This window comes from Chamaea fasciata, unplaced genomic scaffold (genome assembly GCF_029207755.1).
Source record: "Chamaea fasciata isolate MVZ Bird 193981 ecotype frontalis unplaced genomic scaffold, bChaFas1.0.hap1 SCAF_3, whole genome shotgun sequence".
Taxonomy (NCBI): Eukaryota; Metazoa; Chordata; class Aves; order Passeriformes; family Sylviidae; genus Chamaea; species Chamaea fasciata.
The window spans coordinates 18,921,397-18,949,335 of NW_027094088.1; the positions used below are offsets into that span (position 1 = coordinate 18,921,397).

The 27,939-nt window shown below is 41.9% G+C and overlaps 1 protein-coding gene across 3 annotated transcripts in view; it reads left to right on the forward strand.

The window, feature by feature from the left end:
- Positions 1 to 8,398: 8,398 nt before the first annotated feature.
- The window catches only part of RAB3GAP2 (RAB3 GTPase activating non-catalytic protein subunit 2), a 44,033-nt gene continuing 24,492 nt past the window's right edge, over positions 8,399 to 27,939 (forward strand). The window contains exons 1-9 of one of the 3 annotated variants that reach the window (XM_066178228.1): positions 8,399 to 8,531; positions 17,340 to 17,404; positions 20,602 to 20,725; positions 22,272 to 22,353; positions 24,250 to 24,297; positions 24,400 to 24,475; positions 24,588 to 24,689; positions 25,762 to 25,861; positions 27,485 to 27,583. In XM_066178228.1, coding sequence (XP_066034325.1) covers positions 8,423 to 8,531; positions 17,340 to 17,404; positions 20,602 to 20,725; positions 22,272 to 22,353; positions 24,250 to 24,297; positions 24,400 to 24,475; positions 24,588 to 24,689; positions 25,762 to 25,861; positions 27,485 to 27,583 — 805 coding nt within the window. In that variant the 5' untranslated portion in view covers positions 8,399 to 8,422. Of the gene's footprint in view, positions 8,532 to 17,339; positions 17,405 to 20,601; positions 20,726 to 22,271; positions 22,354 to 24,249; positions 24,298 to 24,399; positions 24,476 to 24,587; positions 24,733 to 25,761; positions 25,862 to 27,484; positions 27,584 to 27,939 lie in introns of those variants that run through there. The other 2 variants (XM_066178229.1, XM_066178230.1) reach the window with 2 other exon arrangements.

The following is a 27,939-nucleotide window of genomic DNA, read 5'->3' on the forward strand; positions in this document are numbered from 1 at the left end:
CTCGTATGAAGCCACCCTCTGTCACTGTAAAGCCATTGCCCTTGTCCTTTGAGGACCTGCCCCTGTAAGAAGGGCTGCTCTCTGCTGCTTTCTTTAGGCCCCTCTTCTTGCAGGATGAGGCTGCGCAGTCTCTGAGGCCAGCAGCTGCTGAGGAATCCATTTGGGGCAGGGAGCTGGTTGTGCGGCTGCAGTGCCAGCTGCAGATTGAGCTCTGGCTGGGGGGAGTCTGGGACCAGAGACTGCCACCCTTTGCATGGCAGAGGGCACAGGGTGCTGTGGCACAGGCCAGGGATTTGAACGGACCCTGAGTGCTGCAGCAGGAGCCGGTGGCTCTTTATTGAATGTGACATCTGTGAGTCTGCTGGGGCAAAGAGCCCTGAGGTTGAATGGGTACGGATACCCGCTCTGACTGGCTGAGAGCGGTGTGGGGAGGGAATCAAACGGGTCACCCATCAGCTTGTTGCAGTCACCTGTGCCTCTGGAATGGTCACACAGGGGAGATCCCTCAGCATTTTGGCAGCCCAGATGGGACCGAAGGACAGTCCTGCTGGAGCCTCCGTCCTGTCACAGCAGGTACTGCTGAGTTCACCTGGGATCTTTAGAGCAAGAAGGAGCCATGGGAGGAGTGTTCTAATTCCATGCGCAGAGTCTGTGTAAATTATAAGCATGGAATTGAGCCTCTCTCTTGTGGCGGCATTTGCTGCAGATTTGGTGAAGTCAGGGGTAGCGGGTGAAGAAGGTGCGCGCAGCACGATCAGTGTAAGGTGGCCACGGAGGAGTTGTGGGGGCCCCCGTAAGTTGTGAGGTAGAGGGGCTCGAGTCTCTGCTTGAAGGCTTTTGCAGACAGGCACAGGGAGAACCTTGCGTCCCTCGTGCCGCAAAATGGGTGCTAGAGCACACACAGAAGGGGGTGGAAATCCCTTCTTGGCATGCAGAAGAGGGTTTCACATGCATCAAGGTGTCTGATGTGATGGGAAATATCCCTGTTTTAGGTGAGGACATGTCTGTGGCCAAAGTTGTAGAGAACTGGGAGAAACTCTTATGGGCAGCAGAATTTTGCACAACAAGGTCGTGCCAGGATGATTGGGCAGCTCTAAGCTTGTCTCCCCTCTGGGCAGGGTAATGACCAGCCCCAACCCTGAGTGACACTCTTGGACTCGGTGTCTTTAGTGAGCAGGCAGCCCCTGAAATTTGCTTCAGCAAAGATTTGAAGAATCTTATGCCAGGGTGGCGGGGCCAAGTACAGATGTGGCATGATTGTTCTCAGCACGGCCCATCTTGATTAACACAAAGGGAAGAATGCCACATGCCGTGAGACAGGACTCCGTTTGCCTGGAACCCAAGAAGAATGTCCAGAAGCGGACGGAGTGACACCTAGCCCAAGGCATTTTGAAGCCTTCCATTAATGCGGGCGTTCAGAGCTGCAACGGCTAGCTCGGTCCCGAACATGCATTAATGGGTACAACTCCGGTACCTTCTTGCTGTGTGAGCCCTGGCCCTCAGGCAGAAGTGTGGCTTCGGCGTGGAAGAAAGGCAGACTCTCACGTGGGTGACAAGATGGGTCTATTGCTGCCAGCTGGCCAGGTGAAAAATGACTTCTCTGGGCTCTCCTTGACCTTAAGTACCAGGGGTGTGGAAAGGGGCAGGGATTAGCCCAGGACCAATACCATGTGGGGTGGCAGTTACCAAGACAAAAAGACAGCACACAGGGCATCTGATACATAATACAGGGCGGGGAAGTCAGAGGCTCTGCCAATCACCCCAGCCCCCCACCGGAGTCTGGGCAGGGTTGCAGGGAGATGGGCAGGAGCCACAACTAGGGAAAAACCAAAGGGGTTAGAACACGGGCTAATCTGGAACAAACCATTCTGCATAAAATTGCACAGTAATAATTTTCGCACCGCAACATTCCATTATATTTAGAAAGTCAATGTTCGCTTGCCTTCACCTGGAACAGACAGCAACTGCCTTCAACAAGTCTTCCCCATGGCATTATGCCATCATTTTTTCTTTGCCCGTCCCAGCACCCCAAATATTGAGGTTTGACTGAAAAGAGTCTAAGTTCTGGGGCAAATTTGAACCGTTTGTAGAGGATTTGTTAATTAGTGAGTCGAGATAAGAAGGTTCTTGCCCATCCTGTGGTGCTTATGTGCAGCACTCAGACAAAGAAGCACAGCAAGCTGCAGTTTGTGTCTGTGCAGCTGGATCTTTGACTGCTCCTTCTCTCCGTTTGCCAGACTTACACAGCAGCCTCATCTTCCTTGACTCCTCCCTGTCTCTGCCTTTTGTCTCCTCCCAAATATGGAGCCACGCCCAGGGATCTTTTTCCCATGGCTCCCAGGCTTGGCCCTCCCTGCCTGTGAGCAGCCTTGCTGTTGCAGCTGCTGTTGGCCCACTCACTTTGGCCTTCCAGGGCATTCCTGGTGTGCTCTCCTGCTGTTTCTGCCAGGTTCCTCTCCCCAGAATGAGCCCAGCTCTTCCTTTGAATATCTGTGAAGTGTGACCGCCTAGCACATCAGTCCCCCTTTACTCCCTGTGAACTCTGGCTCTGCCTTAGGGCACTGGTGATGCCTTGAGCTTTAGCTTTCGTATTTTTAGGTTCTGTGCTGCTTCGGGGTGTAGTTCTGAGCCTCGCATTAAGTGCCAGTAGGCTCTTTTTATAGAGGAAGCAGACAAACAAATCCTTTTCCTGCTGAGGACCGAGGGCAACTTTCAGGCCAACAGCATAAACAACAGCGGACTGAAGAGAGAAAACAAGAAGGATGAGACCCCACCAGCTGAAGCTGTAATTGGACAATTAAACCCCAATATGCAAATGGACCAAAACCTATAAAAACGTAAGATCTTGTGACCCGTCAGCCATTTTGTGGCCATTATTTGTCCAACTTTGTGGATAGCCCCGATCAGGCTCCTGTCCTGGCCAAGGTGGATTCTGCAGGCCTTTCAAGAAATACCTACTTTATTTTTTTATCTCTGTCCAATCTCTGTTTCACGTCAGCCTTCCCAGCCATCACTGGCAGTCCACTCAGGAGGCAGGAGTTTCCCTTGTCATGCTTGGGACTGTCTCTGGTCTCTTCTCTTTGCCCAAGCTTACACCGGGCCCTAAATCATCAGCCCATGGGCATTTGAGCACTGTCCCCAAGGTGTCTGCTTTTGTCCTATCCCCTTCCTGGGCTTGGCGTACCGGCTTCCTCCAGCCCATGGTGGCTCAGAGCCCTCTGCTCTCTGACCAGGCACACTGGTGCTCTTTGGAGCCACTCTGTCCCTTCGTGCCTCAGGCTCATTCTGCAGGTGCCGAATGTGGCACTTGTTGCCCTTCCCAGGAATTGGAATGACACTGAAAAGACGGCTCCCTGTGAACAAAGGGAACTTTATTTCAACAGTTAGATCAACTCCAGTGTTTGCCTGCACACAGGAGAGAAATGGGGGCGGGGCAGAGCAGGGTTTTGGCACTGAGGCTGCCTTTGGATCAGCAGGCATTGCCCCAGCAGGAGATGGTCGCAGTGCACTGCAGCCTGCCCTGGATCCTGCCTGTCCTGCTGCTCAGGAAGCCCTTTCAGCTGTGTGGAACGCACGGATGTTGTAGTCAATCCAGTGATAGAAGTGCCGAGTGGAGGTGTAGATTCCAGGCCGCTTTGGTCTGGCGCAGCCTTCTCCCCAGCTGGTTAAGCCAACAACCCACCAGTACTCAGCGGTGTTGTCCTTGCACATGAGAGGACCACCACTGTCACCCTGCAATAGAGCAGAGAGGATTAAGGTGGCGTTGAGTGGCCCCTGCCAGCACTGGGGCTGTCTCCTCTTCTCTCACAGCCCCTGCCAGAACTGTATTCCAGGCAGAGGAAGGCTTTCCTCAGAGGCTGGAGCCTCCAGAACCCTGGCTGTGAATGGCTTGGGGTCCTGGAGGGTAGGGCTCTCTCTGTCCTCTCTGCACAAGGCAGGAGTCCTGGATGTGCAGAGGATGGATGTTTGGCACCAGGATCTCTGCGCTGCCAAGACCACCAGCTGGGCTGTCTGGGCTTTCTGGCACAAGGGGGGCACTGGGCAAGTAGGAGTGGATGGGGAGGGTGTAGGAAGCCCCCCCAGCAGCTGGGGGCGGGGGGGGGGGGGGGGGGGGGAGCTGGGGCTGGGAGGGTGACCGGGAGAACTGGCCGGGGCAAAGCAGACCCTGGGCGGTGTTTGGGCAGTGCTGCCAGGGCTGCTGGTGCTGCTGGGGGCTGAGAGGCTCGTGACACATTCATACCTGGCAGGTGTCGATGGTGCCCTGTGGGTAACCAGCGCACAAGTTGTAGGGGTGGACTTGCCCTGCATACCAGGCTGTGCTGTTGCAGAGCTGGGAATTGATGAGCTGGACCTTGGCCTCCTGCAGGCGACCACTTGAACCTTGAGCTGGGAGCAGAGAAAGCAATAAGCCCTCAGCATCCCCGTGTCAGTTCTCCTTGCCTGTCTGAGGGGAGGAATCCCTGTCCCTTGGGCACGGCTTTCCCTCTGCAGAGGCACTGGGGCATGGTGTCCCTGCTTCCTGCCTTTGGGGAGCAGGCCAGGCCCACCTCTGCACCGGGGTACGTCCTTCAGCCTGGCTTCGGTCTCTGCTGTGAGGAAGCCCAAACCCTCTCCCCAGTGCACTTAGCTGGCTCAGGTTTCACTCCTGGAACTCACCTCTTGCAGTGGTGGAACCCCAGCCAGCGATCCAGCAGTTGTCGAGCTTTGAGACTTCTAGGGCGGGGTCAGCCAGACAGGCCAGCTGGATGTAGGCGCTGCACTGGACAGAACCGTCCAGTTGCAGCAGGGCAATGTCGTAGCTGAAGTCGGCACGCCTGTAGTAGGGGTGAACCACCACCTGCTTCACGTTGCGAACTACAGCCCCAGGGCCCCGCTGAGTGAACTCGGTAGCTCCAAGCACCACATACAGCATGCTGATGTCACTGGAAAGAAGACGGAGAGAGGGCTGAGAGGGAGCAGGGCCACGTAGCACAGCAGCCCAGCGGCTGCCTCTCCTCTGCTGAGGCTTCCCCGTGGTGGGTGGGAGGCTGTGGGCCAGCCATGGGGGCCAGGCGGGTCCCCTCCAGGGAAGGCCCCAAGTGTTGCCATAGCTCCCTCCCAGGGCCTGGGGCCACTTACCCGCAGGGGTACTGTATGCCGTGGCCCAGCCCGGCCACGGTCAGCAGGACGAGGAGGCCGAGCCAATTCATGGCTGCCAGAGGCACGTGTCAGCTGCAAGCACTGAGGGCTCCGTGCAGCAGCACAGCCACAGGCACAGTGCCCTCGCCAGAGGGTGCCAGGGCTGATGTTACATAGGGGTGGGTTCCATACTCTGGACATTGTGGGGATATGTGGCATGGGGGCCCATGGAGGGAGGAACAACACTGAATTAAGGAATCATAGAGTGCTTTGGAGTGCAAGGGACCTTTGACGTCCTCTAGGTCTGACACCCCTGCTGTTGGGAGAGAGGGAGAGCTGGCAGTTTACCCCGTTGCCCAGAAAATTGTCCTCAAACACCTTGAGGTATTGGGCACCCACAGCTGCTTTGGGCATCCTATGCTGGTGCCTCAGCAACCTGAAAGTCAAGAATTTACTCTTAATATCTAATCTAAACCTACTCTCCGTCATTTTGAAGCCTTGCTTTCTTGTAATTTCTTGCGTTGACCCCAAACAAATCATTTCCTGCATTTTATGAAATAGACATCTGTATATAGTCTGATTATGCCTTTTTGTAAACTGCAGTATGGCCTTTTTTTGGCAGGATGTATGCCAATGCAAATTACTGTTCTTACTAGAAATGTATTGTTAATTTTGGCTATTAAGTGTTTATCTGAATGTCTTTACGAACTTTGCTTAAAATTATGGCAGATGGTTTTCAAAGTAGTTTGGTTTTCTGTAGCCATCCATATATGTATAATGAATCATTAAAAATAGGAACTATTGAAGTTGTAACAAACCCATGAAGGTTTATTCTGTAGCCAAAGTGTTAATATGATTGTATCTGTACTCAAGACTGTCTTGAAATATCAGGTTATTTACTGAGTATTCATTGCCTTATTTTATGGTTTCATTGGTATCTTGGTAGTTCTTAACTTGACTTCATGTACAGCAAACCAGGCTCAGATATGACAGTCTAACAGTGTGCACTGTTCCTTAATGAGGAAAATTTTCATAATGTGGTGAAAGCTTCATTAAAGAATGACAAACCGTATGTTAATTTCATTTCTTGCATACTCTTTATTAATTCAGTTCACATTACTAGTGACTGTGCATCTTAAAATTCTAGAATGTCATTAAATAGTTTTCTTTACAGGCTTTACAAGTTTAATTAGAGCATCTGCAAATTCACCAGCCTCTTGTCTCAACTTTTCCCACACTGTGGGGGAAAACACTGTGACCTTGCTTTTGAAGAATATCCTTCCTATTGCTCCACATCATGTAATTCTACACCTGTTCAGAAAAACAGGATTGAACAACTCTGTATTGAATAACCACAGGATTATTCATCTGCTTAAATTCAAGCCTAACCTGTGTACTGCCTGAGGAGCCACAGATTTGAAATGTAAACACAAATAGTTGCCAAGTGCAAATTTACTGAGCTCTAATTACTTGTCTTGGGCACAGAGGAAAAGACAGATGGACTTTCTAGCACTCTTTAATTCAATGCCACCTACCTCATTGTGGGGCTGTGGTTTCAGCAGGAAATCCGCAGTGCTGGAAGAAGAAAGCTCCTTATCCTTTTGCTGGGCTCATGGAAGGGGTTGGGATTGACACCCAGATAAAGCTGCCATGGCCACTGTAGAGCCCCATTGCTGCCACCTCAGGTGCATTTATGTAGAATGAATTATTCACTGTGACACATTATTAGATGAAATATCTTAACCAGTATAAAAGTTAAAACTACTAGTAGTGTATGGTACAGGATAGCATACTGCACTATATCAAAGCAATTATATTAAAGCTAGCAAAAAGAAACAATGCCAGGCTCTCTCTCTTTGGGAAGTGTTTGTATTTGTTCCATGCTGAACACCCTCTTGTGGGTATTGCCTCTTTTGTGCCCTCTTTTATTGGTTCTACCTTTCTTACAAGTTTTTCAGTAAAATTGTGATTCCTGCTTGTGGTCTCTCCAAGTGTTTTGTTGCTTGTTGGAAGAGGGTGGAGGAGGAGGAGGTGCAGTTCAGTGGGGTTAACTTTCCTGCTGGGTTTTAAGCCAGTACATCACTACAACAAAATAGAACAGCTGAAAACATTAAAAAGTTGTCAGGGTAAATTAAAACCAGTTTCTTTGCATATCTCACAAGAGATTTTCTGGAGTTTATAACCTGTTACAGTCTCTGCCTTTAGGACAATCCAACTGGACCCCATTTTGGCATGAAACTTCTCTTAATAAAAAATTGTTTAATCTCAGAAGGTATTTAAAAACCATGTAGAAGACCTAGACCACAAACTAAACTTGCAGAATAACTTGGACTTTCTCAGATATTTCTGCTTTTAGCTATATACAACACACATTTCTATCACATAAAAGAGCCGTGTGAGAAAACAAGAAACAGAAATCTTATATGTATATATATGTGTGTGTGTGTACATATAAAGGCTAGTCAAGTAAGATCCGTTAAAAAATTCATCAAATCTTATGCACAGAGGAATTTGTGTTTCCTCGGGGCCCAGAAAACATCCCAAACATCCCTTGATGTTCTTCCCACACATTCTTTTCTCTCCTCACCTGAAGAGGAGGCTTTGGAGGCCACAGGGCAGTTGTCAGCATTGCACCAATGTCACTCCACAGCAAATCTCAGTCGTCATATTCAGATGCCACTGTGTCCAGAGGAGGAATAGAAATGGGTTGATACTAAATCTAAATAAAAGCTTTGCATTTGCAAGAGCAATAAAAGAACAATTGCAAGAACAATAAAGATTGAATGAAACCCTGTTCTCACTAATCATGAAAGGGGTTTCCTATTCATCAAAGTAACATGGGGGTTTTGAGGGTGTTGGTTCATCATTAGGCTTGGATGGTGAAATCCAATTGAGGGAGTTAGGGTTGTTTGGCCTGGAAAAAAGGAGGTTCAGGGGTGACCTCATCGCTCTCTACAGCAACCTGAGAGGCGCTTGTGGGAAGGTGAGCGACGGCCTCTTTTCCCAGGCAGCCAGCGACAGGACAAGAGTAACTGGCCTCAAGCTGGCCCAGGGGAGGTTAGGCAGGACGTTGGGAGGAATTTCTTCACCGAAAGCGCGATTGAACACTGGAACGGGCCGCCCGGGAGGGTGGCGCACTCAGCGCTCCCTCCCTCGCTCCCTCCCTCAGCGCCGCCCCTCGGGCCCCGCCCGGCCCCGGTGGCGCGGGAGCGGCGCATGCGCCCTGCGCGGGGCCGCGCCGGCCTGGGGGAAGTGGCGGAGCGTTTCCGGGTTGGGCGGCGGCGGCGGCGGCGGCATCGGGAGTATGTCCTGCACCCTCGTCCCCTTCGCCCACTTCCAGGACCTGGACTTGGCCCGCGACTTCCTGAGCCCGCACCGCCGCCAGGGCAGCGCCGCGGCCGGCAAGGAGAGCGGTGAGTGCGGCCCCCGGTGCGGGGCCCGCCCGGCTCGGGGGTGTTATCCCCTGCCGCTCTCGGGGGGCCGCGTCAGCCCAGGGCCCGGGGCCGCTCCTCCGGGGCGGGGTGCGTGTCTCGCCAGAGCTGCCACACCTTCAGCCCCATAGTCAGACTTTGCCGGCGTCCAGCTGGTGCCCGGCTGTTGACGGGTGTCACTCCTTACCCCGCAGTGTGGAGGTGAAGTTCTTTGGCCGCTGAGCCTGCGTGCCCCAAACTTTAAAAGTTCATAGGTTTCTTGCTGGGAGTGCAGTTGTGTGAAGACGGTCTCATAAAGACAGCGCGCGTTGTGCATGCAAGGTTATCTAGGAATGCAGAACGTGCTGAAGGCGTACTAAAGTTTAGCTTGGCAGCTTAAATTAAACCACAGCAAATCTTAAAGCAGTTACAGTCTGAAGTTGTGGACCAGGTTTCTGCTGTGTGAGGCAGTACACAGTGCAGGCTGAGCTGCCTTCTCAACAGATTCATGTCCAGGATAGAAACCACATGTGAATTGAAACACTGTTTCGTGTATTTGATACTGCTTTCTGTGTTAACTGTACACTGTGTGTGTGAGTATATAGGTATAAAACCCCCAATAGGTACAAACTGTATCTGGCTGATGTGTTTTGGTTTCTGTCAACAATAGGGAAGGAAGGTGTTTGAAGAGGTTAATGAGGATGCTTGTAAAAATCCTCCCAGCTGTGGACAGAGCTTTAAGAGAAATCATCGAGGTGCTTATTTTAAAAGCTTTAAATGCCTGTGGGGGAATTAGAAGAGGGGCGATCATAGGATGGTTTGTGTTTGAAGTGACCTTTGGAGTTAAACTAGTTCAACCCCTGTGCCATAAGCAGGGACACTTGCCACCAGATCAGGCTGCTCAAAGCCCCATCCAGCCTGTCTTTGAGCACTTCCCGAGATTGGGCATTCACAGCTTCTCTGAGCAACCTGTGCCAGTGCGTCATCTTCTTTGTTACAAAAAAACCAAATTCTTCCTAATATACAATATAAATCCATTCCCCACTTAAAACCATTAGTCCTTGTCCTGTTAAGAAGATGACACAACAATTGTTAAAAACTTTTAAAAGTGCATTATATGTTCAGCTAGCTAATTTTGCCACTAAAACTTCTGTGTGCAAAACTTTTGGTAGAAAACAGTTTTCTGCTGCTGCTTGTTCTGTAACTGTAATAGATTTTGAAAAATGCATAACAAGTTCCACATGACTTTTCTTTGGTATCATCTGTATCTAAAGGAGGAATTCTGTTAGTATCTCTATAATAGTTAGTAAGTATAACAGTTAGTTAGCAGAAAGCTTCTGTTAGCATCTCTATAATTCTGAAGATAAAAGCAAAGGACTGGAATGTGTTTGTGTTTCTAAAAGTAGGTGTTAAAAGAAATTAAAATATTTTTTCTGTTATTTGATGGCACGTCAAGCTGTCTGTGTAAAATAACTTGGATATTTTATTGGAATGGATTTATCAAATGGCAGCCATAAAGAGAAAATATTTAGTATGTTGTGAAACTACCAAAATAATAGAAGCAAAGAAGTTGCATATTCCAAAATGTGCTACTATTCCATTTTAATGAGTGGGTTGTCTTCTGGACTATTTTTATATTTGCTTATTCAGTCATTGAGGCAGAAGCGAGTGTTTTTCAAAATAATGCTCATTTAGATTCATTGAAATCTTTTGGATTTGTGCCTGCAATTTTTTGCTCCCACAGCTGTTTTCATGCTTCAGGGTAAATAAGTATAAATGTCAGCAAGTGAGAGTTCCCAAAATGGTTTAGACATAAGATTGTAGCTTAGTGATTTTGAAGCAGAAATTCTTGGTGCATTTTTGTTTGACAAGGGAGAAGTGCTGCTACTTGTGATACTTGTGGAAGTATCTTCAATCAGAAGTGGGTAAATTGTGCATTTGTCAGGGAATGCTTTGCTAAAAACTCTTCTGTTGACAGAATGTACTGTTTTAAAACAGTAGTTCAATAAGGTTGCATGTTTAAAAACTTGGATTTTAATCTCTTTTTATATTTTTACTCTGTAGGGAAGAAACAAAGTCTAGGGTTTTTTACTAATAAGTTCAACAGAGAAGATGTTAATTTGCTCTCAAATCAAACTTTAGTTCTAAACTTAAACTGTGTTCATTTTTATGCAGTTATAGAAATAGCAGGAAGCACATGTCAAAACTCTGAAGTATTTTTTTATTTTTGCCTGAGGATGAGAACCTTCCATTTACTTTCTTTCTTTTAAAGCTATGCTTCATTTTTGTGAAGACTCTTGCTAGTATTTAGAAGTTGTTTGTTAAGAGTGATGGCCACCTTAGGGAAATAAACATATATTAAATATTTTCATTTAACAGAGTACATTTGAGTTAACAAATTATTTTAGTCATAACTTAATGTTTCAAGTGTTTAGTAGAATTTTCAAGAATTCCTTGAAACCTGTCAGGTTTTGGATAACAAATTGTGTTTGAAAAGGTACCTCTGGCATCTTCAATGTGTGGGATTTAGGGTTTTTAGTGGAGGCTGTAGGGCTTGTCTTTTTTTGTTTCGTAGTTATAGAGCAATGAAGTTTTTAATACTGTTTTAACTTTGGCCATATTTTAATTCTAACAGAACTAACCAAAATATTTTCTGTGAGTATTTGCTGCAATAAAATGTAGGGTTATTAATGTAAAAGAATTTTTGCAGTAACATTTTAAATGAAGAGAATTTGCTTGCTTCAGAAAAGGCAAGCAGTATACATTTCTAAATTGTGATGTGGTGCTGCGACTTTAATCCAGTTTTGAAGTTAGATGTCTTTAAGTATAAACCTGTAACTTGTCACCTTGTATTTAATACAGTGTATTTCATTTATATGAAAGTTAATCTAGGTTGTCAATTACAAATTTAACTTGAAAAAGCTTAGCAAAGTGTTGCATATATTAAAAATACAGGTTTAGGTAAATAAAAAAAAAAATCTAGATTTTTATTCCAAGGGGATTTGATTTTTTTTTCCCCTTTCTTTGTCCAGGTAAGCATTTAAACACATTCAGCAGTAGAATAAGACGAAGGAAAGCATCCTATCAACTACAACTTCACTTAAGTTTTTGCTGTAGCCCAACAGGTTGCCTTGTTTGTGCAAAGGATCCACTTGTCTGGTAAACTGGGGAGGACAAGAAAGCTCCTCCTCCTCCTCCTCCGAGCCTTGTGTCGAGTCACTTCTGCAGGTGCCAGTTTCCTGCTGCCTCAGTTAACGCTGGTTGGAAGGGCTTGTGTGCTTCGTGCTTGTGTTATGCAATCATCTGTTAAAATTGCCACTGATGCCATGCTGAAATAATTTAAGAAATGTTCACAGACTGAGCTGACCATTGATGAAGAAAAATACAACTGTTTTTTATTGTCAGTGTTGGAATAGAATAGCAGGTGTTGGGTTGGATCTTGGCTCACGTGCTTTAAATAAATAAACCTGGTGTTACAGAACGAGCTGGTTAAAGATGCTTCATATGGAGTTGCTATATCTTTATTCTCTAGGAAAAAAAAGGTTTGAGTGCTTTTTCATATTTTAATGAGGAGGACTTAAACAGGCATGAGAATTTAAGAATCTTGGGAAGAGTAATGCTGCTAATGAGGCACAAATCCTCTGTGGAGCTTGAGTCTAGTGGTGTCTAAGTGGCTCTAAAAACTGCTGTTCCAGCTGTGCAAATACTGGGGATAGGAAGTGTTTGCATCACATTTAATTTGGCATCTTGCTGTGTCGAAGAGGTTTTGGGCTGCTGTTGGCTGGATCAGGAAACAACTGTAACAGTTACCAGTTCTCCTACAAAGCTGTCTGAAATGAAGGCATGCATGTGAAGGAAAAAATCCATCTTATTTGCGATATGTGATAAAGCTTTGCAGGCATGATAGAATTTTAGCATTCAGAAATTAATAATTGGATCTTTACCCGAACAGAGCAGAAAGTAGAGCAAGACAGATAACATTTCCTATAATCTTTATAAATTGAAGAATTTAACTGCAATTTATTTAGAGCAATGTGTGTCTCTGTTCTTCTAGTACACCCACCACTTGAAGTGTGTTTTAAAACATTTTATAGGCTTGATGACAGCAATTCAGTGGCATAGCCAGGTAGGACTGCTGCTCGATAAACTGTGGGGATGTTAAGGTGAAGATGTGCAGATATTTTTAGTTCCCAGGTGTGTTTATCTCCCCTTACCTAAATGAAATTAATAAAGAAAAAAGCCAATAACCCCGAACTTGACCTTGAGAGTTCCCAGGCAATGATATCTCCACTTATGATCGTGGGTTTCAGGGGAAGAAAGAATGGATCCCCTGACCTGAGGGCTTCCTCAGAGCTACAAGGTGTCACTTTGCTGCTTCTTCTTGCAGTAGAAGTGGTGGCTTAAGCCTGTCAGAGGAACTCCTTTCCGGAATCCTGCCCTGTTACATTGGCAGCAGCCTGAAAAGAGCTCTTCAGCCCAGTTCCTCTAAACATCTTTGGACTTGTACACTTTGCTTTATCTGGATCAACTGATTTAGTTCAGAAATACAGGCCAGGCTTTTTATTTCAGAGTTGCCAACAAGGTTATAAAGAAAAAAATACATTACAAAATGAAATTCTAGATTGCATTTAGCATTGGGGTTGTTGTTAACTGCTTCTGTATCAATCTTATTGAATCAGTTATATTGCTATTGACTACTCTTTCTGACAAGCTCTTTTTCATTGCCTCTTTATTCAGATCCTCCCTTTCCAAATCATAGTATTTACATTTAGTATTCCTTTCTTTCAATTTTCCTATAAAGTGTCATTAAAATACGTGCTTTGCCTGGATTGGGTTACATCTGTAGCAGTTAATACACCTCAGATAAGGGGAACAGTAAATGACATTCTCTCAGCATATGTGACAGAATGCTGTCAGAGTTCTTCATCTAAATTATCTTCTCACCTGAGGCTTTTGCTGCTTTAACAGCTCCTTTACAGCATAGCCTTCATTCTTGCTTGCTCTAACTTAAGGCATCACTTGAATCTGAGAAAAAGGTGGAATACTATGTTTTGTATGTAATCTGTTTCATTTGTTTCCTGTGGACTTTCTTTTTTTCCCCTCTGGTATTTCAAATCTTGGTTTTGGGGTTAAGTAATAACTGTAAACCGTGGAACTTTGCACTTTTGCTTTAAAAAAATCTACGTAGTACCTGGATTATTTTTAATTTAGTCATTTTTTTACTTTGTTGAAAGCAATTGTGACCTCTTTTAGGAAGAAAAAATGCTCAAGTGGTTATTTTTGTGATTAGGAGATAACTTAGTTGTGCTTTGGGGTTTTTTTTTCCCCACTTAAGGATGCCTGAAGTGAGAAGAGGGAACAAATATAAAACTAGTCTCAAGAGAGGCTTCCTAGTAATGTTGGCAAAATATCCTTATGTATTTGTCAGTCCTTTCGTGGAGGAGCTTTGGGAATAAATGCCTTATGATTTCTGAATAGCAGGAGGTTCTAAGCTATTTCTAAAATTCCTTGGCCTGAAGAGAAAAGAAACTGCTTCTATTTCTTTTGTAGTTATGCAATCCAGTGGTATCAGAAGTGCAGTAAACATGCATGGAAGAAAATCTGCAACTCTCACACTTAAGCAATCATTTCTGGCACTGTTACCTAGTAATAATTATAAAGCCTGGATGGGACTTCATTGCATGTGTCCAAGTGCATCCTCCAAAAACCTCCTGCACAGATTTGGAATGTAAGTGTGAGGGCAGGACAGAAAGGCTTCAGCTGCCTGCCCCAGGTCATAGTGCTGCCCTGGAAGGAAGGGCACTGGCAGTTCTTTGTGCTCAGATATCTATTCTGTAATCTGGGAAGGGAGTAAAAACATCCTTTATATTGAATTTGTCCTCTTAAATGCCAGTTAGACCTCAGTGGTCTAGATCTGTTGTTGTTTTCTCTCTCTCCTCTGTTCTTGTCTTTTAAACAAAACATGCTTATAGGTAGAAATTGTTCTTGTGGGTATTATGTTTAATCATAAACATACTTAAATTAATTTTCTTATGCATTAACACCAGTGTTGCACATGTGCAGCATTTAAACCAGGTCTAAAGTTTCAAATGTGCTGATGCTATATGCTTGAAATTAAAGAATTAAATAGTTTGTGTAAATCCAGTAGATGAACTTTTATTTTTGCAGTCTCCATAGGAATATTGCTGCTGCTTTATCCAAGTAAGGAGGACTGTTTATGAGACATCTGCTACTAGTCAGAGATAGAGTTGAATGGAAATACAGATTTGTGCAGGAAAGTTTGATTTTATTTTTAAATTTTTTTTTCCTGAACAGGGAATGGAAAAAAATGATTGTGTAGTCTGTTTAGGGCTTGCTTAGGCACTGGTTACTAGATAATGTGTTATGTTCCATAGTTGCTGGTTCTGATCTGTAATGTTACTAAAGGAAATGGTGGGGGATTTCTTAAAGTCTCCATTGTAACAGGACTTGGACCCTATGGATTTGGACTCTCACTTAACCAACCTTATCAACTGCTGCTGGGTGGGAAAGGCTGTGCAAGCTGGCAGCCTCCATGGAATACTTTAGAATTCTTTGGTGAAGAACTGGTGCTTTGAGTTACTCTGTGACAGTGTCTCCTCTGTCCACTGTTCAGGGGTTGCTTGCTGTTGTTTAATGCCTTGTTTTACTGTTCATTGCACAGGTGAAACGTCTGAATGATAAGAATGATGTGAATAACAAAACAATTTAAATTTCATTTCTTCTTAAAAATAGAAGCAATGTGTGGAAGAAAGGCAAGATGGATGCAGCCCTTTATAAATACATATGGTGGCACATCCTGGGATGATCTGTCCAGTGTGGAGGATGAATATGAAGGAGCAGGCTTTGTAAACCCTTGTCAGCTGGGGAAGGTGCTGGCTTTGCAGAGCAGGCCACACTTCCAAAAAATCTCTGCATTTTCGTCAGTGGAATGGTGACTCACCATTACATCATGTACCCATCTTTTTTCATTTGTCTAGTATCATTCCAGCATGATGACAAGTACCATGAAATTGTGGCTATTCACAGAGGCAGCAAGCATCCTCACAGCTGCAGTTTTATGGTGTGGGTGTTCAGTCTCAGAACTGAAGTGGCTGAGGTTTCTTGGGAAGGTTGGTCTGCTCTGTGCTGCAGGGAAGGCATTGGCCCCACCTCTACTTCTTAGATACAGTCCTGTTTCTCTCTGGCCCTTGGCACATGGACAGATTTCTTTCCTCCATGAATTTTATAGGAAGGAGATTTTTTTTAATCTTTTGAGATAATAAAATGGAAGCAGAAGTAGAGTTTTATTAGCTAATCTTAATTAATCTTAATCTAAAATAATATATCTTGATCTAGAATAATAATAATAATGAATCTTAATCTAAATATGGAAGTTAGCTACTGTTTTCTTCTTGTGGTTACTGTACTCAACAGTATTTGCCATAATTTTCCTTTATATGTTTGTACACTGCAAAAATTTTCAACCTCAAATACGAGATGAGGCTGTGACCCGTGGAAGCTTGTTGCTTATGTAGTGATGTCTGAAATAACTGTGCAGTTATATCTGCATTGATGATGATGCAGTAAAACTGCTTGACTTGACTTGCCCATTTTGCAGATGGTGTAGACCTTTCCATTTTACAGTGGTAAAATGGAGTGGGCATTTTGTTTTCCAGATTCTCCTAAAATACCTTCTTGACAGCATTGGAGAAAAGTTTGTCGTAAATGAAAATATTTTTTCAAAGGTTTTTGTGTTTATTAGCCATAGAGAAGTTAGAAAAAGTTAGTTTTTAGTTAGAAAAATCTAACTAAACAGGAATTACAGGTTTCTGTTTTGTTTTCTTTGCTTGGTGGTAACAGAACTACGAGTTTTTAGACCAAATGAAATTGTTCTTGATATAAAACTTCTTGTCTGTAATATTTGACCATCCAAAATGACAGAATCTTGCTTGCTTAAAACTAAATTTGAACTCTTTTGAGACATTATGTTTAAACTTCTTAAGGTCAAATTTGACATGACAGCAGTTAATGGAAAAAAACTTGAAAGAAATCCTTGGAAAACTCTTTAAGTCTTACTGATGTTACTACTTCAGATTTCAGTCTAGTACGTGCTTGTATGGAAGTCACTCCTTGGCTTTTCTACTAAACTACAATGATGTTTATTGATTTATTGAGGGTCCCAGTGGTGGTAGTGTCTGTGAATTGTACATCTGCTACTATTAAATGCCTGTGACTTTTCAATTACTTTCAAGTTATGCATTTTTAGGTGAAAAAAAGAACTTCCACATTCACTCTTACAACTAAAGAAATAGGCCAGTCTCTATGGATCTCTGTTTTCTCATGTGTTTGAGGTATTTTAGGAGCTTGTGGTTGCTCTGAGGTTTCTGAATGACATAATTGAAACTGATCAGTGTCTCATTAATTTTCCTCTCTGTTGTCTTGCAAAGATGTGAATGACCAAGGTCCTTGTGCTCTTTTTTTTTTTTTTTTCTCAGAGGCCAAACCTTCAGCTTTTGCTTTGCTGGTGGGATCTGCATTAGCCTGTGCTCAGATGTTTTGTGGTCACAGATGAATTTTTATGTGCCTTTGTTCCCTTTTGTGTGTAGATACACCTTCTGTTAATACTCCTCCGTAGTGTCAGAAATGGAAGTAAATAAAATACAGAAAAATAAGACACTTCAGGGTTCTTTCAGTAGAACTCCTTTAGTATCTGTCATAGAAAAGTTGTAACACATTAGTAGGGAAAAGAAGATGCTTATTTTGTTGCCTGTGCTTGTATTCCTGTGACATGTCTTTCTTCACTTCCATCAGGCAAATCAACAAGCTGGGAAGATGGTGGCTGGGGAGCCTGGGATGAAGCAGAATTACAAGAACCTGTAAGTTCATCTGTCTGTCTATGCATCTGTCTATGCATCTACCTCTAACTTCCCTATTACAGAAGACTTTTCCACTAGTTTTTGTGTGTGGTGTTTTGGTTTTTTCCCTCCTGTATAACTGTCACCTGGGCAAGAAAGGTCTTGACCTGTGTTTTAAATGTGATTGCTTATTTGTCCCTTGCTCCAGTAGTTTTTTCTAAATATAACTTGTTTCATATTGTGATAATTGCACATATTCTTGTGTTCTGTAGGGCTTTTCTCACCAAAGTACACATACATCTTCCTGTGCTGCTGCACCTGGGGGGCATCCTTTTTGTCCTGTAGCTAGTCGGAAACAGCAGGGCATGGCAGTGAAGTTATAATGATCATTAATTAATATAAATCAAAAAATCCTGAATAATGAATTACTGGCATAGGCATCTTCCTAAGTATCACTAGTGCTCCTTTTATGTTGTGGTGTGTGGATGGTGTTACAGTGGGGTTTAAGCTGCTTGTGTGGGATGGAACAGCACAGTTTAAAGGGGGAAAAACAATCCTCTGCACAACTCATTCAACTGAGAGTAGCAGGGCTGCCCTGTTAATTGTTGGTAAGGCTGAGCCTGCCAGCTGACCTGATGAGTTGTCAGGGAGGCTGCTTGTGCAGCTGGATGAATCATTTCAATAGAATTACTTGATCAATTCCCTATAAGACCTCACCTTGCTAACAAACCCCTTATCTGCACTCTTTTTCTCAGTGTGTAGGAAGTTTGCCCAAGTTGTTGGACAGTATCCTTGTGACTGTTCAGCAGAGAAACAGATTTTTCAGCTGAGGTGACAGACAAATTGAAATGAGCTTGGTGTCTCCCAGGGATGAATCACTGATGCTGTCAGGAATGACGGGGTAGAAAACCTTTTAAATAGGATGGTCACACTCAACTCCACTATAATTGTCATGAAATGAGCGTGTTTCTCAGGCCACAGCTGTGTTAGATGTTCTGTAATGTTTATGACTTGCTGAATGAGTGGAACACATACTTGGTTTTCTACTTTTATTGTAATTTGGTAGAACCAGCAAGCATTTCTAAATTGAAATAGTTCATTTTTTCACTCTTTTCCTTAAAATGTCACCCTTTTCTGCCTGATGGTTCACATCCTTCTTGCATCCTCTACTTGCATGTTTTCTTCTAAAGTTACCAGTGATTCCAGGCCAAACTTCAGAAAGGGCTTGCTGTCATACACAGCGAAGAGGTTGTTCTGTGTAGGAGTTTATAAATACAGGAGTCTGTGTGTCTGCACACACAGCAAAATGAGTGTGTGGGTCTAGCACAGAGGTGAGAATCATTAGCAAAATATAACAATCAATTCCCTTGTTAAAGCTTTTAACTCTTGATTTGCATTATAGTTGGCAAAAAATAAATTGGTTCTTGGAATTACTTGTGCCCTGGACCAGTATCTATTTCGTGGAATGTGGTAATTTCTGAGAAGGCATTGAAAATAAAAGAAAAAGTTCTGGTTTCTTTATAAGATGTCCTTTTATGGATATGATTAGTTGTTTTGTCAGAATGATGATGTCTCTTCTTAAATGCAGATTTTAAACATTCTGTCTTTCACGTTTAACTTTGTTTTGGTAAGTTCAATGCTTTTTCTGTTTTAACCCTTGGCTTATTTTTGTAGCTAGTATGAGATGGTCATGTTTTATGTCTTTGTATTTCAAGTTCTTTGTTCATGCTTACAAATAATTTTATATTTTCTGTCTGAAATACTGTTGTAACTCCTTTTGCTCTTTTGACAAGCCTTTATTTCTGTTTTTTTCCTCAGTCTGAAAATCATGACATTAAAAATTATTACAAGACTTTTTTTTTTGTTTTTGCTTATGTGGTTTTGCACATGACACATTTATCTCTGTTATGAGGAGTTAAAATTATCACGAGTATCTCAGATAACTTCATTGCCTTTTGTAAAGTCTTGAAAAATGCCAGTAAATAGGGAAAAATTGTTGCTGAAGAATGTCATCCATCAGCAGACAAAATCACATGAAAATACGTTCTCTTACAGAAACCAGGAGGTTGTGTGGACAACAGTACGTTACAATGTTTGCAGTGTGCTAATGTGGACTTTATCAGTGATACACAGCGTATTTCTGTGTGCACAGTGACCATATTTATGGTACAAACTTATGCAAGGAAATAAATACAATTAGTAGCTGATTAAGAGCATGATATGCAAAATCTTCCAACAGTTTGGTGTTTATTTTTCTGCTGGGAGTAAATGGGCAGATTTGCAAGTGGATGCAACTTTACTGTAACAGAATAAATAGAATGAATCAGAAAATGATCACACTGCAGTTGTTGGGTTATTTGTACATAGCTGCTTTGAGATATTAGAAGATGGAGTAATATTCTGGAGAGTGAAGAGGATGTAGGGTTAGACATGGAAGTGGAAATGGAGTCTGTGGGCAAGGGAATGTGTGTTGCTGTGATTGGATAAGAGGATGGATTTAACTAACTGGAAGTATCAACTCTGAGACCTTGCAGCACCTCACTCAAAGGCTGTTACTTCCTGACTTTGAACTATGATTAGCAGGAGCTATTGTCTGTGCCACAATAAAATATTTGGCTTGTTGCCCCAAGGGAAAAGTATGTGATTTTTTTTTTTCCTCTTATACATGAGGATGGTATCTAGATTTTTACTTACCTATCTTTATACCCTAAAACTTGGCACCATTTAGTTTGCAATTGTTTCATTGTGAAGTTACTGTGTGGAAAGGTACCTGATACCTGTTGCCATGTGAATACCAGCTTAGTTACCTTCTTCATATGTGCACGTATTTGCTTAATGCTGGTCATTGAGCGTGGATAAATTCTTCATTTTGAGTATGGATTGTAATGGGAATAACTAAAGAGATTCTCTCCACTCTCTAGTCAATTATTTTAAAACTTTAAATCTCATTCTCCTAGTGTCTCTTTAAAGAAGATGATTTTGAGTCGAGCTAGTGATGAGTACTTCTTTGTTTTCTGTTTTGTAAACACACAGAATTAGTGCAAAGCTGATGCTTTTCTCAGGGCTTTTCATGCAAGTTGGAGCTGCAGTGATGTGGTCAGTAATAAAAACTCCATTCAGAGCTGCCGTGGAGGGCAAGCCAGATTGTTCTCATCAGTCTTGCAAGTTCTGCTGCACCTGCAAATTGTTGCATACATTGACTAAAGCTTTACCTGTAGGAAGAAGAGGAATCTAATTCCAAGAACCAGCGAAATTACTGGCTTCAGGACTGTGTGTTGTCCTTGTCACCAACCAATGACCTGATGGTGATAGCTAATGAGCAGAAAGCAGTCTTCTTAGTGCGTGAGTATCCGTTCCACTGACTGTTTATGCCAGGACACTTTACAGTAACCAAAACAAGATTTGTTTGCCCCACTCCCTTCTGTTTGTCTCCCAAGTCATACCTTCAAGAATTTTGAAGTGTTTTATAGTACACATCATGCATTTTCTCGGTGCTGCTTGTCAAGTAAGTTGCTTTGTCTTTACTTCTCAGCCAGCTATGCATTGACCTGTGGAAACTATTTTGTCACATAAAAAGCATACAGTTGTTTTAAAATTCTCAGAGATATTGACATTAATTTTTCTCAGTAAGAAAATTAAAAGTTTTGTGTTGGTTTTAGCCATTAAGAAATGCTTGATCTTAGTTTTCTTTTCCTTTAAAAAATAACCTGAGCCAGTATCACTCTGGGAAAGGGGTATTAATGTGAATTTTTCTTGAAATTCCACCTTTGATAGAAAATTCTTGAATAATGGATGAATACCATCTTGAACAATGGGTGGCTTTGTATTTTACTCTGAAGTAGGGCTCTGGGAACTTTTTAACATATGAACACTGCTCAGCCAGCTGCTGTTTATAGATGTGCTGTTGTTTGGGATTCTGGTCTTCTGATGGCTGCAGTGGGTGACATGTGAGGAAGATGAAAGGAAATATCCTGATATGGGGACTACTATGGCATTTTAAACCAAAAAATCACAGTGTTGAAACTCAGATTTTCATAACTGGGCAGATTGTATTGAGCTGACATACTGCTTTATCATTCCCTGCAAAGCTGTGTGTTCCAAACCAGCTCTAGACCAGTTGCTAATTTGCCATCAAAACTGGAAAAGCAGCAGTACTTCTCACAAAGTTCTTATTGGATCAAGCATAAAGAAGTGATTTAAATCACTTGCTGGAGAGCTGACTCTGATGAACTGCACAGTGACAACTGTCCCACACTGGATGAAAGTGTCCCTGTGCCTCAGGTTTTAGGTGCCAGACAAATGGCACACAACAGTTTTGGTTATCCATTGACACGTGGGAGATGATTCAATAATGAAATGCCAGCTGTAACAGCACCCTGTGAATAACAAAGTATGGTGTCTTCTAACCTTGAATTATGATGTAATGTTGAAAGATTGTCAGATTTAATGTGGGGTACTTAGGTTCTTCTTGGCAGTTAAAATTAAAATTTTCTATTCATTATAGCTCATGTTCAGTAGTGTTCCCAGAAGTTTTTCCTTGCTTAGTACTTGCCTTCCTTGCTTACTGCTTCTTTCCTAAGGATCTCTATTTCCTGAATTGAACCTTTTAAAATTCAGCGGTTTACTGTATAAGTATTTTTAAACTAAACCAGGTATTAAAAAATTTTAGTGTCTTATTCCATGTAAATTTCTAAGGAAACATGTGAGTCCTTTAGAAAAGCCACTAAGAAGATCTTTTTATTTTTATGATCTTCAAGGTTTGTACTTGGCACTTAATCTGAGTGTGGTAGGATGTATTGTACCAAAGAGAAAAATGAGAACTAGAACTACATTTGTGAGATGCAAAACATTGGAGTTTTATAGATGGTGTCTTTATTGTTCATGGCAGCTAAATGGAAGCACAGTGACAAGGGAAAGGAGGAAATGCACTATGCTGTTGGCTGGAGTGGCTCTCTGAATGTTGAAGAAGGGTAGGTGTTGAAATGCAGCTGTGATTTAAGATGTTATTTTCATATTAGACAATTAATAACCTGCTTTTTACTTGTACTCTTTCCTTTCATCTGAGTGTATTCATGGTTTTATGTATATTAATGTTGGAAACAAATAGAGTAACACGGATGATGAGAAACAGTATCTGCAAAGCTCACTCCTATGCATTGTGTGGTATCACAGAACAAGTTCTTACAAATTAAAAGAATAGTTCTCTGAAAATCAGTGTATTTGGGTGTAATTTAGACATGCTTTTTATAAGTTCTTGATCTAGAGGGAAATAAAATAAGTACTCTTGAAAAATCTTTTATAGTGGAGATGAAATTTTCTTAGGGAATGTTGCAATTGGAAATGTATGAAGTTGTTCTAGAAATACTCTTCATTTTCAAAACCTCATTCAAATAAGCATAAAGTCATCTCTCTGATCAAAATATGGGTTTGGGCTCTAAGTCACTTAGGGACTTGGAAAAATTGCTTTGGTCATACATTTGGTATTTATGCAATATTTTTTGCTTCATCTGTCTTCAAATAACCAGACAGATGCTTTTTTGAATCTCCCATATGGAATAAAATTTTGCACTTTGCTGTTACATTTGCAGCCTGGAGTTGCTGTCTGCCTTTGAACATGCTCCCTATTGCCTTCAACCTTCTGTTTGCTGCAGGAGGTGTTGGCTTCATCAGCTTCTCTCCAATCTGTAAAAGTCATAATCCTTCTATAAAACTGCTGTTGCCATGCATTTGTAATTACCCTGACATCTTTTGTTTAAAAAAAGAAAAGAGAAATTCTGTTTGAGGATTTGTTTCTTACTATTGTTACAGCCCAGAGGGATGCTATCCTATGAAACAGGTAGCTCTGTTTAGGTAGGGGCACTTTTGATATTTTGATTTATTATTCTGTGGAGGTGTTAATAAGTTAATTACTGCCAGGTTGTCAAAAGACTTGACTGTTTTTGGTCATTATTTTTAAAATTTTTTTTCTTTCCCCAAAATTGCATTCAACTGAGAATGTTTTGTGGTGGCTAAGCTTTGCTATTGGAAGATGAGATGTCACTGAGATATTTAATGTTGCTTTAAGGATGTAATGAAGTTGCAACTCGTCTCAACCTTGCATTTAGAAAGCTTTCCTTCTCTGATTGTCTACCCTGGGAAATGGAGGTGACCTGAAATGTAAATAATAAACAGTACAGCTGGCATTTATGCTTTGAGTGATGTTTGGGATGTCATCTTGAATTCTGTGCTGTCTCATAAAACCTTGCACTGCTTCTGTTTCCCCAGACAGTGTAAAACTTTGTATCATGGTAACAGTTAAATAACTTCTGAGATATTGAGGCCTGCTCATCTGCTTGCCTTCTGTATGCTTTGCCTGTCATTGAGCATGCTCAGTTATTGCATTAACTGGGAAGACCATATTCAAATGCTCTCAAATTATAAGGCACTGAAAGGCAGTGGATATAAAGTCTACCTAATTGCACATTTCAAAAATTTATTTTGATGTGTGTGGTTCAGTTGGCTCTTTTTTTCTTTTTTAAAAAAGTGGTTGTTCATGGCATATCATTATAGATCAGAAGAAATAATTTACCTTTAGGCACATGAAATTTAACTTGAATCTGCTGAACAGTACTGACAGAATAATCAGTCTGTGATTTATGAAAGATAGCATTAACAAAGTACAAAAAGTCTGTTTGGGCACTCTTGAACTAGTAATTGAAAATGTCTTTAAAATGAAGGGACTTTTTTTGGTTCTTACTGTGAATTTGATATATGGTGTACTGCGTTAATAAATTATTAAAACTTTGAAAGTGCTGACATGGCAACATCTCCTGCGTGGAGTAGAATTTCACAACAGCAAACCACTAATTCTGTGTTTCTGTTTCTAGTGAATGTGTGAGCAGCGTTTTGTGTATTCCGCTGGCAAGTCAGAAGAGGTAAGGATGTGTATGATCACTGATGTCCTTCCATGACACTTTTCTATGTCTCTGTCTTGGAATGGGATTTGTTTTTAACTTGAGTGTATCTTTGTGGAACAGGAGCTCCACAGGCCGCCCTGACTGGACGTGCATCGTGGTTGGCTTCACGTCCGGCTACGTTCGGTTTTACACCGAGGTGCGTTTCTCAGCAGGGCAGGACAAGGGAGCTCTTGGCAGAAACATCTGGGTGCTTTTGTCTTCCCTAGGAAAAGGGGCAGAAATATTCATGCTTATCCTTTTTCTTCTAGAGTGGAGTACTGCTTCTTGCACAGCTTTTGAATGAAGATCCTGTCCTACAGCTAAAGTGCAGAACCTATGAAATTCCCAGGCATCCTGGTGTCACAGAACAGGTTTTGTCAGATTATTTCAAAAGCGAAGTGCCAGTGTTATGGGGTATGGAAGGGAGTCTTCTCTGTGAATCCTCTGTGTCCTTTACCAGTTTTTGGTGGGATGAACGATTCCTTAGAACAAGAGACCCTTGATTTCTTGTTCTAGATGTATTCATGCCTGTATAGTTTGAGGATTCAGAATATCTTTTGGAATATTAGCTCTATAGATTTGTTCTGTTTTTCTCTGTTTGCAAATGAGTACTTCATTCATTTTCTGTTTATTCGTTTATGTGTAAAAAACATGATAATGCATTGATGAAGGGAGAAAATGTAACTTGACACGTGCCAAGAGCTATTCATACTCATTCATAAGAACTTAATTATTTCACAGAGAAGATGGCTGAAAATGAAAAGAATATTTATAGGACTAGGAACCTGTGTGTCATTATGAGTATTTCCTGTGGAACTCACGGCTCTGCAGAACTCAGACTATTTCGCAAAGAAGGCATCTTTCCTTGCTTTTTGGTTGAATTGACAAGCTTTATGTGAAAAATGAGTAAAATCACAGAAATTTCCAAGTTTTCTTTGTACAAATACTCATGTGATTTAGTGTGACATTTTTGGGATCAGTTTTGAAATACAGAAACATTAAGGAATTTGAGTCTTAAATTTGTATCACCAGATTGGCATTTATGTGCCCAAGTGGTAATTCAGGCAGGCATTAATCCTGTTTCAGAATTAGGCTTCCTAGAACCGTGATACATACATTCTAGATGAACCTGTTTTTCTGTTGCCTTCCAAAGCTGCTGTAACTTATGTATTTTCTTCCTAAGCCATAAAATATATTAAGCAAACAAAGAAGTTATTTAAAGAAGATAAAAATATAAAACTATGTGGCTAAAATAATTTTTGGGACAGTTTAGTACTGAATTTTTGTGATTTTGCCTTAATCTGTTGCCTGTGGCTTGTTTGATATTAACTCTCTTGATGTAATCGTCATCTTTGTGTAGTTAATAGTATAGAAAGACAGAAAGTAAGCTGTTCTAGCAGTAGCAGTGATCTATTTTTTGTCTCCTTCTCATTTTTTCCCCAGAATGAGGAACTAAGTATCTTGTACCCAGCAGCAATAGTGACAATTGATGGCTTCAGCCTCTTCCAGTCCCTTCGTGCGTGTCGCAATCAGGTAGCAAGAGGTATGTGTGAGGGGAAATTTTTTTTTTTCAGTCTGTTAATAGTTCTTTATTTTTTAGGACATTTATTTAGATTAAATATAAAATCAGGGTGCAATTTAGATCTTCCTTGCTTGTTCATCGATGTATTGACACCTACTGCATTCAGGAACACTTCTTCCTTTACAGAAAATGTTCTCAGAGCCCAAGTTCTTGAAGTAGTATTGACTGTCTTCTGTATACTCACTGTAATACTGTACACTGGTTTTGGTTTTTTCAAGTAGCTGGTATGGGGCTGTGTTTTGGATTTGTGATGAAAACAGCACTGATAGCATGCTGATGTTTTAGCTGCTGTGGAACAGTGCTTACTCAGTGTCAAGGCTTTTTTTGTTTTTCACACTGCCCTCACAGTGAGCAGGCTGGGGTTCCCAGAAATTGGGAGGGACACAGCTGGGACAGCTGACCCCAACTGACCAAGGAGATATCCTGTGCTGTATGATGATACTCCTGGAAATAAAAACTGGGAAAAGGAAGTAGGAGGGACCTTCAGAGTTACGGCATTTGATTTCCCAAGTAACTGCTACATGTGATAAAGCCCTGCATTCCTGGAAGTAGCTAAATACCTGCCTGCTGATGTGAAGTAGTGTAGAAAATTCATTATTTTGCTTTGTTTGCATGCTGTCTTTATCTCAACCCACAAGTGTTCTCACTTTTGCTCTTCTGACTCTCTTCCCCATCCTGCCAGGAGTGAGTGAACTGCTGTGTGGTGATCGGCTGCCCACTGGCATTAAGCCACTGCATACTGCTAAGGTGCTTCTTAGCATGTCCCTGTCAGTGGAATGTTCTTCTTCCCAATAAAGACTTTATGGGAAGTGATAATGCTGTGATGTGAGAGTGGTGGTCACTGCTCTTTGTGCTCATGTCTAAGAGCTTTTCATACCTTGTTTGATTGTGCAGACTTTGATCCTGTTCCTTTAGTATAGTGCCTGTTCATACACTAATTTGGAAACAAGCTCAGCTTCTAGTTTGGAAACAAGTTTCAGTGTCCAGGGGGTAGAGGAGAATTATGTGACAGTACTGTGTGATTGATGGCACAAGGATGGTATTAAGAAGGACTCAGTCTGTTGCAATATCTGCAGCTGGAGTGCTGTATCTTTCTTCATTCTTAATCATCTATATTTGGGGTAACAGATATTTTGGAAGTGTCACTCACTGATTTAGTCTTACCACTGTTCTTACCTCCCTGTGTTACATATCTAGTGAGGGTGCTGACTTAGCAAGTACTTGGGTGCAGAAGTTTCCACTTAAACATGCCCAAACCACAGAAATCACTTGCAGTAGCTTTTTAAAATTGTACAGAATATTATGTCACAATAGCTAGCGAATACACTCTGTGCAAGTACAAAATGTATTTGTGATGGAATATCATGTACAGTTCTATTCAGTTAATTTTTTAAAATGTTTTAATTTGATGATATTAAGTATTTCAGAAGGTGATTTTACCATATTTTCAATGCATGTTAACTTAAAACTAGGTTATTTGTGGCTTCAGATTGCATCAGGTGGGGTTTTTTTCCCTCTCTGTTATGCTATTCCTTTTTCTTTGACTCAGTAGAAATTTTTTTGTGCTTTATTGACTTTTGTCAGCTGCAGCATCTGGCAATGAGAATGTTCAGCCTCCACCATTAGCTTATAAAAAATGGGGTTTGCAAGATGTGGATACGATCGTTGATCATGCTAGTATTGGTAAGTATTTCTGTTTAATTTCAAGTATTTTTAAAAATGAAATTAATGTTTTTGTGCAGTTAATTTTGGGTTGAGAGCACTTAGTGATACTGGTTGGATAGAAATACATAGTGAAAGAAGGCTGTTATAGTGAATGATCTCATTAACCACTATCAAAAATATAACTTACTTTCTTCTCTAGTCTGACTGAGTCTTCCCTCTTACAGCTGTAACTGTCTTGTTCTTTGTTGCTTGGTAAGAAACAGCTGAGAGAGACCAGATCAGATGCAGTTATTTATTTCTGTCAGGTGAAAGAACTGTAGGCGGGTAGGTTAAGACTGGTGTGGGTCTTTCCTGAGTCTTGCACATAGGGAAAA